Source organism: Trematomus bernacchii, unplaced genomic scaffold (assembly GCF_902827165.1).
Source record: "Trematomus bernacchii unplaced genomic scaffold, fTreBer1.1, whole genome shotgun sequence".
NCBI lineage: Eukaryota > Metazoa > Chordata > Actinopteri > Perciformes > Nototheniidae > Trematomus > Trematomus bernacchii.
This window is the reverse complement of record NW_022987665.1, coordinates 197,501-212,104: the sequence shown is the minus strand read 5'-3', so window position 1 is coordinate 212,104 and position 14,604 is coordinate 197,501. Positions and strand designations below refer to the sequence as shown.

Here is a 14,604-nt window from a genome sequence, read left to right as displayed (position 1 = left end):
AAACATCTACTTTAAAGTGGACCTATCATATTATATTTGAACAATATATTGTAGGGCCATATCTATATAAAGTATATAAATAGTTTTTTTTTCAAAATACCAAACAGATCCTGCATTTTAGCCATGCCTCATTTCGCTCCATTTGCTCTTTCCAGCCCTGTTTTTGCAGGGGGCTGATTCTGTGAGCTGCTGCTGCCCACGCCCCCCTGCAGGAGAGGGGAGACGTGCTCTGATCAGCTGCTGGGCTGTCAGAAGAGGGGGAGAAAAAGAGATCTCCGTCCGCCGTGTTTTATTATATAGAGTCGTTATTCATTTGTTTTAAAGCTCAATAAATAACAAAGAAGACCTTTGACCGGCACTTTTCTAATTTTGTCTGGAAGATTTAAACTTTAACGGACATCTTGACCGGCGAAACAAACTGAAACTCTGCCGCACGGTCCCCTCGTTCCTTGGAAGAGGCGGAGAGGTGGGTGTTTGTCATCTGCTGGTGGACTAACCGGAGAGAATTACAGTGCTTGCCTCGACGGGGAGGGATTGCATTGAATTAAAGCAGCAGGAGCAAACGCTTGCCTCGGGGAGGGACAAGCCACAGCGGAGAATAAACAGAAGGGTAACCATGGTAACCATGCGCGGGAAGTCTTCTTCGCTGCTTTTGTGGCAGACTACAGTGCCACTTACAGGCCTGGCATATGTACTACAGCGTCTCCAGCGCTTTCGAGCGGCAATGGCCGGCCGTGGCCCAACCCCACATTCCCCTGATAGGTGGAGCGTTGGCCCAATAGCCGTAGCGCCACCGTCCTGACGTCAGGACAGTGTTCAAATCTGGATCAGTTTTTATCAGATCCGTTGCAGCCCCTTTTTTAGAGATTTGGGTATGGAGGAAAATAGAGAGGGTTGTGTTTCTGACACTTGGTGAGTTCCCTGGAACACCGGGGACACATATTCATGTATACAAGACGTACACAAGTGCATTTTGCATGATAGGTCCCCTTTAAGTTAGAAAACATTAAGATTCACAAAAACCACCAACAAATGTTTCAAGTGAGGATTGGTTCTTTATTTTCAGTAAACAAAACAAACAACGTCTAAAGTTACGATCAGAGCGACGTCGGCAAACACGATCTAACGTTAGCATAACCATGTGACCTCAGCTAACGTTAGCATCTAAGCCAACGTTAGCTTCACACTGACGTTAGCTACATGTGTGGTTAGCCAGCGTTAGCCTGCGCGGTGCTTCCACAGAAAAAAAAAAACATATCCGAGCGTTTCTTTAATTAGGACAGAGGCGATAAATAAGAAAACTGATCCCTCCCACATTCTTCATCCTCCTCTTCCTCCTCTAGCAGGGGTGATGGTCGGGGACTCTCTTCCTGCACAAACAAACAAACAACAGTCAGTAAACAATATTTTAAACTTTTGCAGTTTTCTACATTTTTCTTGACATTTTATTTTTCTTTATGCAATATTTCTTGCCTTTTCTCCCAAACATGTTATTTAGCTTTCAGACATTATTTATTTTAAATTCTAATTTAATTAAAGTACATTTTTGTGCAATTTTTCCCACACATTTCATATATATTTCAGACTTTAATATCTTTATTATAATTTCTTTAATTCTAATTTAATGGTTTAAAAAAAAAAAAAGTAAGTACATTTTGTACAATTTTTCCCCAAACATTTTCAGCATATATTTGAGACATTTAGGCTGAAGCGGGTTATTTCCAAGTGTCTCTTGACCCTTAAAGGTCACCTATCATGCTATTTGTAGGCAATAGCATAGGTCTCAGATATATACAAATATATAAAAAACATGTCTATGAAGTGTTTTGCTCAAAACACCAAACAGATCATTCTAGCCATGCCTCATATCCCTCTATTTCACTTCCTGTTTCTAAAGTGCTGAGGAGGGGTCTGAGCTCATGCGGGACCCGGCAGCTACCGTCTAAACTAAATGCTGCCGTGATGAAACGCCATATCATGGATTATCAAGGATTGTCTCTGAAACAGTATGGAGCTCAAAGGCTTTCTCTCTTGCCGGTTATACCACAAGGTGAGTTCCTTTTTATTTCCTGCTTCTTCACACACATGCTCTCCAGTACAGGTTAGCTCTGAGTGTTAGCGATGCTAATGTAAACACCGACCATATTACGTCCAAAACAGTCAGGCATTGTTTCTGATAGCAACGTTTCTGATAGGGCCGTGGGTCCACATTTCAGATATTACGTCATATCGGACGCAAATCTGGATCAGCTCCGTTGTTCCCCCGTTTTTAGAGATTTGGGTACGGAGGAAAAGAGAGAGGGTTTTATTTCCTGACGCTGCGTGAGTTCCCTGACACACCGGGGACACATTGATGTATAAAAGACATCAAAAAGTGCATTTTGCATGATAGGTCCCCTTTAATGCATTTAAATAAACCTTAAAAATGTGACCTGCCCTTTAAACTGATTTCTAGTAACTGCACACCTTTTATTTTATTTGGTTTTTAGCATTAATTTGTTATCTGCCATATGTCTAATGTTCGGTTGTGATAAATGTTAAAATCCATAAATCCATGTTTAAAAAAGGGAAAAAAAGAAATGTGACCAGCTTGTGTTTAAATAAAGGTTATTTGAATGCCTCGGACTCTGACCTGGGAGCAGCTTTGATGATGTTGTCGACTCGGAGGATCATCTCCGCGGCCTCGGAGGCGCTGAGCAGCACCTGCCGCTTCACCTGGAACGACTCCGTGATGCCGAGCTCCGCCATGTTGCCCACGGTGCCCTCGTTCATATCTGAAGAAACACGTCATCAATATCAGAAACACAAAAACAGGACGGATAAATACAAAAATATTTAAATATAGATTTTCTATTTATTAGGCTCTTTCACACCAAGTACTTTCCCCAGGAATAGTTCCCAGTACTTAGTCCCACCGAACTCTTTAGTTCCTGAACTATCTAGCAGATCGCGTTCACACCGGAACAAGTTCCCTGAGGGAGGATTATGCAAATGAAGCCGCTGACATCACTTCTTCTGCTTTGGGTTTACTGGCAGGCCGCAAACAACTTCACGGCGTTTACTGCCACCCGAAGCCCCGAAGGACTACGGGACTTCGGGTGGCAGTAAATCACCACCCGAAGCCCCGGGTAAATCGCCAGAAGCGCCGACACCTCCTCATCACTCCACCGCTCCCATGTTTTCTTTTGTGTTGCCATAAGTTAGTCTATCTCCGTTGGTGCGCAGGGCTAATGCTAATGCTAATAATGCTAATGCGAGCAAATAAAATGGCGGCTTCACAAAACTTTTCCGAGTTTTACGGGGCGTGGTTTGCAATTCGCCCAGCCAATCAGAAATTGGAACCGCTTCCTCCCCAGGAAAGCCCCACCTCTCTAGGGGGGACTGAAAAGGGGGGAAAAGGTTCCTGGAAAAAAGTTCTAGTTCCAGATCTTTTTGGTGTGAACGCAAATCGGAACTATTCCTGGTAAAAGTACACTGGTGTGAAAGCGCCTAATGACTAAATCGGCACTTTATAATTGACAGGTAAAAACATTTAAATCAGTTTTTTTATTAATTAAAAATAAATACTAAATAATAAAGTTGATTAAGAAAATACATTTTTATTAAGAGAAAAGGACTATTTGTATTAATTTACATCTACAGTCTGAAACAGAGGTTAACCCTTATGTTTAACCAAAATACAAGTTCATAAAGTAAAAATACAGAAAAATATGTATATATATTATATAAAATATACTGTAAAAACCAACAAATAAATACAAAAACTTTAAATAAAAAGGTAAATATATAAATTAAATTGATAAAGAAATAGATTTTTTATTTAGAAAAATATGTTTTTCAAAAGGTCAGATTTTTGCAGAATTCAATCATGTTTGTTTGTATTAATATTGACTCGAATGGCATTTCATATAACTCCAATATATATCCTTTATTTAACCAGGTAAACGTACCGAGTCCCCAGGTGCCCCCCTTGTTGTCCTGGTGAGCCGCTCTCAGCTGAGCCACCAGGTCGGCGCTGTCGTATCCGGCGTTATCAGCGATGATCGTTGGGAGCTGAGAAACAACGGGAAGAAACATTAACAAAGAAACTACAGAGATTTAAGAAATGTTGCAGGACTTGGTACAATCCTTTAAAAAGCAGTGTTTATCAAACTGTGGGCCCCAAATCATTTGCAAAACATGATGATTTGTGTGGAAACATTTCATTATTAAGATTTCTTTTTATTTTAACCTCTTTTCCTTTCTCCTCCTAAGCAACGGTCATTACAGTCCGTGACAGCGGTCTGTTATACTGGATTTTCAACGTGTCACATGTTCTGAATCGACCAATCAGAACTTTATTTAGCCTCCATATTGTTTATGGTTGAATGTGGGATGGGAACAATTTTTAGATTCTTAAGTGAACCCTGAAAAAGGTAAAAGTATTAAAATGGAGCGTACCATCCTCAGAGCCTTGGCGAAGGACTCCATGGCGACCGCCTCCTTTCCTGCTGTCCGATTGGCCAGATCAGTGACCACACGAGCCATCAGCATCTCAGAGCAGCCTGCAGGGAGAGGGGGAGTATTAGGTATTGTTCTAAAGGATTTAAAATCAAATGTAATCATCGCATTCAAAAAAATATATATATCAAATCAGAAGTGTGTGTGTGTGTGTGTACCTCCTCCGTAGACAGTGCGGGGCTCCTTGATGGTCTGAGATAACACACACAGAGCGTCGTGCAGCGAGCGCTCCGCCTCGTCCAGAATCTGCTGAGTGGCTCCTCTCAGGATGATGGTGCACGCCTCGCCTGAAGAGGGAAACACGTTAGAAACCTCGGAGAGCAACAGAGAGTTGTTTGGAAAATAGTGAACGTCCTCTTCCAACATGAGAGTAACATGCTAACAAAGGTATCCCAACTGTAGCTGTGAACATGACAGGATGTATGATTACCTAGAAGAGCATCAGGACTGTTTGAGGCATATGATAGCTATGTGATTAACATGATGATTCAGCCTCTATGGAGATAGACATATGACAAGCATGCTCATTTCTGACGTGGAGCTAATCTGAAGTAAACATTGAATACTGCTTTCTATTCCTCCATCTTGTGACTGTGTAACTGCCTCTCTTGGATATCAGCATGTGAAGGACACTGTTCAGGAACTAGTTGATGCTCTGTATGTGATGACTACTTCCATTCTGGAGAGGATCACACATACATGGATCCTGAGATTGAAGCTCAAGCCGGGGACCAGTGAGATCTTTCTAACAATGGATGTATAATAAGAACTGGATACAGCGTGTATGAGTGTGTGTGTGTTCTCACCCATAGCGACTCCAGAGAAGTGTATGAGTGTGTCCTCTCCGATCATCACCTCCTCGATCAGCTTGCAGTGTCCCAGCTTCACGAGCTCGGGGTGGTCGAAGGTGGAGGTGATCTCTCCTCCGGTGACCAGGGCGAGGCGCTCCACGCCCGCAAAGTCAGCGTGTTCGATCGCCATGACGCCCGCCTGAGCGAACAGCTGCTCGGGGTAGTTATAGATCAGCTGTCTAAAGAGAGAGAGAGAGAGAGAGAGAGAGGAACGTTAAAGACAGTATATAAAAGAGGTTACATAAGCACAGACTTTAACTTTGAAAGCAAGATGCCAACATCAGAAAACAAAGGTTAAAATGTCCCAAAAATGTTTTAATTACTTTGTGTCAAACGTTGATGATTTTAACTTGTAAGAGTAAGATGATAATGTCAGAAAATGAAGGGTGAAAGGTCCAAGAGTGTGTGTGTGTGAGATTGTGTGTGTGTGTGGGTGTACCTGTGTGTGAGATTGTGTGTGTGTGTGTGTGGGTGTACCTGTGTGTGTGATTGTGTGTGCGATTGTGTGTGTATACGTGTGTGTGTGTGATTGTGTGTGTGTGTGTGTGTGTGTGTGTGAGATTGTGTGTGTGTGGGTGTACCTGTGTGCGAGCGTGCATGTACCTGTGTGTGTGATTGTGTGTGTGCGATTGTGTGTGTGCGATTGTGTGTGTATACGTGTGTGTGCGATTGTGTGTGTATACGCGTGTGTGCGATTGTGTGTGTATACGCGTGTGCGATTGTGTGTGTATACGTGTGTGTGTGTGCGATTGTGTGTGTACCTGTGTGTGTGTGCGTGTGTACCTGTGTGTGTGTGTACCTGTGTGTGTGTGTACCTGTGTGTGTGTGTGTACCTGTGTGTGCGATTGTGTGTGTGTACCTGTGTGTGTGTACCTGTGTGTGTGTACCTGTGTGTGTGTACCTGTGTGTGTGTACGTGTGTTTGTGTGTGTGTGTGTGTGTACCTGTGTGTACCTGTGTGTGTGTACCTGTGTGTGTGTACCTGTGTGTGTGTACGTGTGTTTGTGTGTGTGTGTGTGTGTACCTGTGTGTACCTGTGTGTGTGTACCTGTGTGTGTGTACCTGTGTGTGTGTACGTGTGTTTGTGTGTGTGTGTACCTGTTGATGAAGCAGTTGATTCCGTGTTTCAGGATGCGCTCAACTTTCTCTTTCATCTTTTCTTTCTCTGCCATCTCGATCTCGGCCACCTTCGCCGTCGAGTCGACGCGAACCCTGGAGCCGAAGATCTGAGAACACACACACACACACATTGAACACACACAAATGAAATACACACTCAAAGCACACATTAAATAGAAAAGCACTCCATAAATAAAATGCATTATTATTAAACACGAGTATGATGCAAGGCAAACTGTTCTAAATGTGTGTGTATATGTGATAGTGTGTGTGAGAGTGTGTGTGAGAGTGTGTGTACCTTGATCTTGTCGGTGTCCATGCCGGTGTTGGCGATCAGTATGTTGACGTTCTCCATCCTCTTCGGCTGGTTCACTCCGATCTTCTTGTCCAACAGGAAACCTACAGAAAGACCAGAAATAATAAATGAAAACACAAACAATTGCTGTATTAGTTTTTAGCTTTAGGGTTCATAGTGTCAGCCAATCAAGAGTGGTCGCTGGTGATGACATCGCGCTCACCTTCGTCCAGGTAGGAGTCGGTGAGGCTGCCCCCGAGCTTCTTGATGATGTGAATGGCCTCCAGGTTTCCGGATCCCTTCAGACGCATCACAGCGTCGACGGCCAGCTGAGAGAAGTGAGCTTTGTGATGAGTCAGCAGTTTGGAGGACAGCGTCGTGCGGGCGATGTTCAGAAGATCCTCCTGGAAAGCTGCCGCGTCGTTGCTATGGAGATCGGGGGGGGGGTCATCATTAGAGAGAAGTTCAAATGAATTATTTAATGTATCAGGGTATATGCAGGAATCCTGAAGTCAAATGTAATACCTCTTAACGGGCTTTTTTTCACGACACTGTCTCAGGGCTTCTTAAAGTGTAAAAAACTATGAATGTGTCATACTCACTTAACGGGAAGAAACTCAGCTAACTGACGATATGAACAATTATTACCGAAACAAAACACAAGTCTCACAAGAAGCGTCTAAATGAGCCCTGAGCGAAAAAATGCTAACGCACTTAGCACAGAACTCTAGGTATATATCGATCGATATACTTATTGGATCTGCACAAACAAGCTTAGCTAGCAAGCTGAGATTCCAGAAATATCAGTATCATCACTGAACGATCAGAACTCGCGACAGGGGAAGCAAAACCAGACATCACACGACGTAGCTGTAGGTAGCAAAACACGGAGATATGCTCACCTTTAGCTGTTATTCTGATCAAAAGTCGTGTTCAATGGCATTAAAACGAGAAAAACGCGGCTGCAGGTTAATCCATAGGTTAATCCAATGTGTCTGTCACTTTGAAACAATTATTGATAATCCATTTTTATGTAAAAAAACTGAGTTTTCATATTAGCTGCTAATGATAGCTTCCTGTTTTGGTTTTTCTGGCTACGCGTCACTCTCACTCCTTATTTGGTAACGTGTGTGTATGTGGAACTTCCCATCAATTCTATTGGCTCTAACGGTTAAAAGGAGATGTCAATCATCAAAATCGACCAATGGGGTCCAGAGAAAGGTCAAATCCACCCAAATGACCCCAGAAGTGGTTTTTTGTTGCTAAATCTCTCTAAAAAGGTCAAATGACTTAGTTTTCACTATCAGTAATGCTTATTACTTAGCCTGATCGATCCGATCTCCATTCAGAAAACACGCATTTTAAAAGGTGTTTCTCCTGCCGTCTGTCTGCAGACTTGTCAAAGCATTAATTCATGGTTTTTACGAACCGGTATCAGTATGTTGTTACTTCAGCATCATTTTGAAACGTGTATTACAATTAAATCACGGTCAAATATGTTCATTGTGTTTTTAGTTGCCAGCGATTCTCTCTCTAGTTTAGCATACTCAGCCCGGTTCTTGGCCCGGAAAGAACCTCGATTTTGGAGAGCCAGAAAAACGGTGAAAAAGTACCCGCTAGCCGGAACTACGCCTCGTGGAAACGCAACCAAAAACGGGCCGGGCACGCTTAAACCGCGCTGTAGTGGAAATGCGCCAGTTGAATCCAAAACATGGCCCCTATGTGGGTTTAAAACCAGAGAAAGTTGTATATTTTCTGTATTTATAAAGTATTTCTCCCTCAGTCTGACCTATGATCAACAGCCGCCTCCCTCAGAGCGTCTCTGGCGACCTGCGTTGCTTTCCTCCAGCCGGAGATGATGGTCTGAGGGTGGATCTTCTTAGCGATCAGCAGCTCTGCTTCCTGTAACACACACACATTATATCAAAAAGGTTATAAACAAATTAGGCAAGAGAAATATTTAAAAACATTTGTGGAGGAAATTCTTAAGAGAAACTAATAAATGGAGAAAGTTTGTCTTTTGTTATATTTAATAAAGAAAGTCAATATGCAAGTGAAATGGATCTCAAATGAAGGAACAGAGGCGCTTCATCCTAATGGAGAAGTTCTGCTTGGTCTCACTATATAGAGACTATCCAACTGGTCCCTCTCTTAAGCATCGAGCATTAAACCCCCCAGTCCTTAACCATTTGCAAATCCCCCTTTTACACTTCCTTTGTCTCGGTTACATACAAGACTACAAATACAATCTAACAGAGTAAATGGCAATCAGAGTATAAGACTATATGTTTTTAAATGATTATATGATCATTTGACAACCTGCATTATTAATGTTTAAGTAAAGAGTGTGTTACCCTCAGCAGCTCTGCAGCGAGAACGGTGACGGAGGTCGTTCCATCGCCAACTTCATCGTCCTGAACCTTAGACATGTCTGAAAAACATCAACCATTTAATTCATGTTTCTATATTTAAATGTACATGAATAGTTACAGATTAATTACCAGGTAGAATTAGATATTTAAAGTGTATTTTACAGGGTTAAATTGAGCTTTAAATGTTCCTTAAGTGGACAAATTATTATTCTCCTTAGTTAACATGCAGATAATAGTTTAGCCTATTAAAAAGAAATGCAACTTGGTGGAGCCAAATGTCTCGATTAGTTAACAAAACGTCAACAAACATCTTTACTCACCAACCAGGACTTTAGCAGCCGGGTTGTCGACGCCGATGGATTTCAGGATCGTCGCTCCGTCGTTTGTCACCGTCACTAAACCCTGTTTCCCTCCACCCAGCAGGATCTTATCCTAAAGGGAGAAAATATTATTAAATTATATAAAATATAAGTTAGTTTATGGAGGCAGAAGTTTATGAAATCAACCTCAAAACGACACGATTAAAAATGGTGACGTTTTTGCTTATTTTACTGACTTTTCTAGTTCAATATCACCCAAACTCCACATGGAAATCAATATAATCAAATACTATAACAATTGTAATGTTATTATAAAACTATAATCAGTTTTAGTGATTTTTTAAAAGACGTACCATCCCCTTAGGACCCAAGGTGCTCTTCACCAGATCTCCGATGGCGATGGCGCCGATGAAGGACGACTGCAGAGAAAACACACAGATTAAAACAAACCATTTAATAATATATTTTTAAAAAGCTTGTCTTCTTCTTTAGCTTGTCGAATAAATAGATAAAAGCTCACCAGTCGTGCGGTCTCAGCTTTCTCTTCATCTGCTCCATTTTTGAAGATGTTGATCGGGGCCATCGATAGGGACGCCTAGACACACAAAACAATCAGAAATAAATAGAAAAATCATCAGAAAAATTGTGTTTTCTGGATTGTAGTCAACGTTAGGGATGTCCCAATCTGTTTTTATAATGCACTACTGCATAGATTTGGATATAGAACTTTTTTTAACATGTATTGTTATTTATTGAATTTTGCATTTTTTGGGGGTTTTCTTCTTAAAAAATGACTCGAAATGATCGCTTTAATTATTTCAGATTCACTTACAGTCCACTGACTAATAGACTTAGCTCTACAGTTTAACACAATACAACAGCATTACAAATTAAAGCATCATATGTGGTTACTAACTTGAATATAAACCAACTGAAACCAACTTAATAAATAATTTAAATAAGTATTAATCTTAATTTTCTATTGTCATTCTTTTATTTCCTATTTTGAGATGTTTTCATTATATAATTGGGTTTTTTCTACTCTTTTTTTAAATGTCTAATAATGTGCAATACTTTGTTTAACATGCTGCTGCAACCAATCTCAATTTGAGATCAATAAAGTATATCTTATTCATCTTAATGTACAGTTTCTTTTTGTAAAATATTGAATTTTGTATAGTATTTTTTTACTTTTCTTAATTTCAATGCATTTGTAATTTGACTTAAAATAATGGGAAAAAATATAATTGATGCACAATTAGCCACTTTATATGATACGTTTAATACAATACTAAATGACGTTGTGATTTCTCTCAGAAAGAGAACCAAACAGATATTTTTCTGCAGAAAGTGATGCGACACACCTCAGCAGCGACACAACACTTCATCCAGAAACAGGATTTGAACACAAAGAAACAGTACAGTAACATTGCATTACTCCATATTTAGATGTGTATACAAATGAACAATGATCTGTTCAGCTTTAATAGTTTGCATGTTAGCAAAAGTGGCGAATAAACGTGGCTTTTGTCCCCCTTTTTTAATGGAAGAACTCGTTATTCCGAGCACCAGTGAACGCAGCGCTGCACCGTTAGAAACACCTAGAAGCTTCCATCCAAATTGTTAACAAATAAATAAAAGCACAAAAACGAAAAGACCGTAAAGCTACAATTAAAGTCAGTTATAAGTGTACGTTGTGTGTAGATGTAATTAAACATTTACACTGTTTCTTACGTTTTTTATTCACTACTGCATGTTCTCTTGACAGCCACAAAGGCAACATGACAAGCTAACCTAGACTAGCATGCTAACTTAGCAAATCTGAGCAGAGCCACAATAAACAGTCACTGAAAAAACACCCTAAAACACCAGTTAAACTTGTATTAGCCGTAGCAAACAGGACAGCTTTAAAACATTTTAGAGAATAAAATGCAAGTCATCAGAGGCTTATGCTAGCTTAGCCGTTAGCTCATTCATTAGCCTCCATGTGCTCACCGGCAGCTAACGGGAAGCTAAACATCCTCTAAAAACTACACACACGGACTTTTTCAAGCGGTTTAACAAACTCTCTCTGAGTTTAGCTGCTTATTCGTGTACAGTGGTGGTTTGTAAAATGTGTCTAAAGGTGTAAAATATAGTAAATAAAAGTAAAAGCTTACCATGATGACTGTGAAAGCAGAGCACGCAGACAGAAGAAGGGCTGGGCAGGGCTGTGACGTAGTTACGTAAATAACGTGATGCTGCGTTCAGGGACGATCTTGGAAGACACAGTGCTGCAACTGTTAGAAATGTCTTCCTTTTTTGGTCCTTTTGTTAACCAGAAATGAGCTATGACGTTTGTTTTGGATACAATATTGGTTCTTATGCCGTTTCTATAGACTTCACATCAAGGCCGTAACCATGGAGTCTACATTGGGGGGGACCACAAATTCAATCAAAATTTGAATACTAATTTGCTGCCATTCTAAAGGAAAATATATAAAAATTCACTAACACATGGGATACTTTAAAACCTGTTAAACCCCATGCCTCCGCCCGTGGGGGCAAAAAACAACAATATTCAAGCAACTGTGTCTCAGGCATGTGCGTAGGAAGCATCCTCAATGTGGGTGGGATAATTTGACGGGGGATGTGGGCCATGGATGTATAATAAGAACTGGATACAGCGTGGGAGGCGGGGCCTCATTCATTCCTATGAGAGTTGCTCATTCGCGCATGATGATAAAATGGCCCAACTTTTGAGAGAGCGAAACGTCACAGATTACCCGGCATGCCTGAGAAGTACCCGTATGTGCGCTCATAGCGCATGCGCAACTTTAACCATGCCCCCCAAAATGCTCGTTCACATCAAGCACGTCAATTTGCGTACACGTAACAGCACCGCACGTTCATGACAGCATGGTAATGGTTTGTTATGATAGATTTGATATTAACGAGGCGGCAGTTAGCAGCTAGCGGTTAGCTAGTAATTATGCTAATTTACACATCAATCGTTATGTACTTTTATATTACGCTGTAACAGGATCTAGTGATATCCAAGCAACAGAGCTTCATTTCGCATGAAAGAATTATTGCACTGTATGTATATATGTATATATATATATACAGTGCAATAAGCTTCTTAGTGCAATAAGAAGCTACAGGGACGTTAATCTACGTCGGTAATATTAACTTTATTTAATACAACATTTACGGTACAAGATTTAATCATACAGCCCATGTAGTATAATATTTTACAAATGATGAATTACAGCAAACATGTGCAATATATCCATTATTACAGCTCCGTGGGCTGGCAGTAAGGCGATATGGGTCCGTTCTTATTGTACATCCATGGGTAAAGATAAACACATGTAGTGCTGAACACGTAACATGAACGTGCCGGGCGGCGCGGTCCCGTGGGTTAGATGTGCGTTCATAATGCAGAGGGAAATAACTCGCAGAATAACGTTATTAGCACATTTTTACAACTTGAGGAACGAATGTTTTTAATAAGGGCTATACAAGTGTTCATACTGGGTAGTTTATTTAGTTTAAAAAAAATTATCCAACGATTTACAGACCACTCTTTCCCCATGTAAGTCAATGGGAAAAAGTGTTTCCGGGCCTGGCAACCAAAAGGAAGTGTAGTACCGCCGTTTGGCCAGCACGAATATTTTCATCTGAGTCCGGCGCACTTCCTGGGGGCTTGATGTGGGCAGGTGGTGGACCTAACCTCCTCTGCGGGGGTCCGGGGGCATGCTCCACCGGGAAGATTTTTTTTTAAATGTTGAAGTTAAAAGCATCAATCTGGTGCACTTTGAGAGCAAAATGAAGAGATCTATGGATACATCTCAACACCCATATGAAACAGAACTGTAAACAGATTTACTTTTTGATATTTTACAAATCACTCCCCGAGCTACTATTCCTGAAAAGTTCGGTTTTAACATCAGAACTACAAGTTATTTACACAAAGAAGCTAAACCGGAGGGTTCATTAACATTACCATTACGAAATGAAATAATATAGATTAGTTTAGGGCTAACTAGAAAATGATACCAGAACTGATGGAGGGCAAATTAAAACACGTCTGACCTGCTTGGAGCATCAACGCTAACTGAAGCTGGACTCGGACGTGCGACAGCGAAATACACCCCCGGGTACAAAATAAAGGTATGCATAAACAAACAAAGGCATTCAAGTATACAAATAGCCAAAATAAAAAAGTGATATAAGTTAGGCTATACATATAATATTATATGGTGAATTCGGCCCTGCTTCACATTATCCCATAATACAATAATAATATGAGTGTATAAATACATACATACATTTACATACACTTTCACACCAAAGGTCCATGGCTAATAAATAAAATAAGATATTAAAAATACAAATAAATACATACAATTCAAAATGTAGCCTTACAAGCTAACGAAATCAAACACACATATTTTAAATGTGAAAAATAATGAATAATTGATAGAATTAGTTCTTGTTGAGACATCTCGTGGAAATACTTCTTAGGAAGATGCATCAAAAACTCCAGAACAAATAGATCTTTCGATTATATAGATTTGTAGATTTTTGCTAAAAGTTCTAATACTCTTGGGCCTATTTGTCAGAAAAGACCGTTTCTATATGGACTCCACAGCATTAAAGGACACGTATGACGACTTAAATGGCATCAAATCTGTCACGTTAAAGGTAGGGTAGGTAAGTTTGAGAAACCAGCTCGAGATCGCTAGAATTTGAAAATACACAACCGGAGAAAATCTGCCACTTCCTCACAGAGCCCCTCCTCCAACAGACACGAACGCGCACATGACCAATGAGGGCACGAGATAAGTTTGTGCACAGATGGAAGGCTGACAGGCAGGTAGGCCATCCAGTTATTTTAGCCGGGCCGGCTCAGATGATTGGTCGTACTTTTTACAGTACTACAGCTTCCACAGATGATATTTTTTTATGGATGTTTTGTCAAAGCACTTCAGATATTCATTGCTATCGGGATGTTAAGAGCATTCCATGGAATATAACAAAAAGTGTATCTCGAGCCGGTTTCAAACTTACCTACCCCACCTTTAAGGTTTATAACTTGGATTTTGACATAGAGATGTGTCTTTGAGGAGAACAAAATGAGAGATAATTGACAGGGAGGCAATT

The 14,604-nt window shown here is 40.6% G+C and overlaps 1 protein-coding gene across 1 annotated transcript; it reads right to left on the bottom strand.

Annotated features, from left to right (window-relative positions):
* Nucleotides 1-1,035: 1,035 nt before the first annotated feature.
* Nucleotides 1,036-11,734, bottom strand: cct2 (chaperonin containing TCP1, subunit 2 (beta)). Its single transcript, XM_034135767.1, has 15 exons — nucleotides 11,616-11,734; nucleotides 9,977-10,051; nucleotides 9,810-9,875; nucleotides 9,457-9,568; nucleotides 9,119-9,195; nucleotides 8,554-8,666; nucleotides 6,988-7,190; nucleotides 6,768-6,868; nucleotides 6,449-6,576; nucleotides 5,307-5,530; nucleotides 4,659-4,787; nucleotides 4,441-4,544; nucleotides 3,951-4,053; nucleotides 2,633-2,774; nucleotides 1,036-1,370 (listed from the first exon to the last, which is right to left on the bottom strand). The coding sequence occupies exons 1-15, from the start codon at nucleotides 11,616-11,618 to the stop codon at nucleotides 1,340-1,342; spliced, it is 1,611 nt and encodes a 536-aa protein (XP_033991658.1). The 5' UTR covers nucleotides 11,619-11,734; the 3' UTR covers nucleotides 1,036-1,339.
* Between the last annotated feature and the right edge of the window lie 2,870 nt (nucleotides 11,735-14,604).

Coding starts and splice junctions, on each gene's coding strand:
- cct2 (XM_034135767.1), bottom strand. Junction 6,577..6,767: donor TGGACACCGACAAGATCAAG/GTACACACACTC, acceptor GTGTGTTCTCAG/ATCTTCGGCTCCAGGGTTCG. Junction 2,775..3,950: donor GGGGGGCACCTGGGGACTCG/GTACGTTTACCT, acceptor GTGTTTCTTCAG/ATATGAACGAGGGCACCGTG.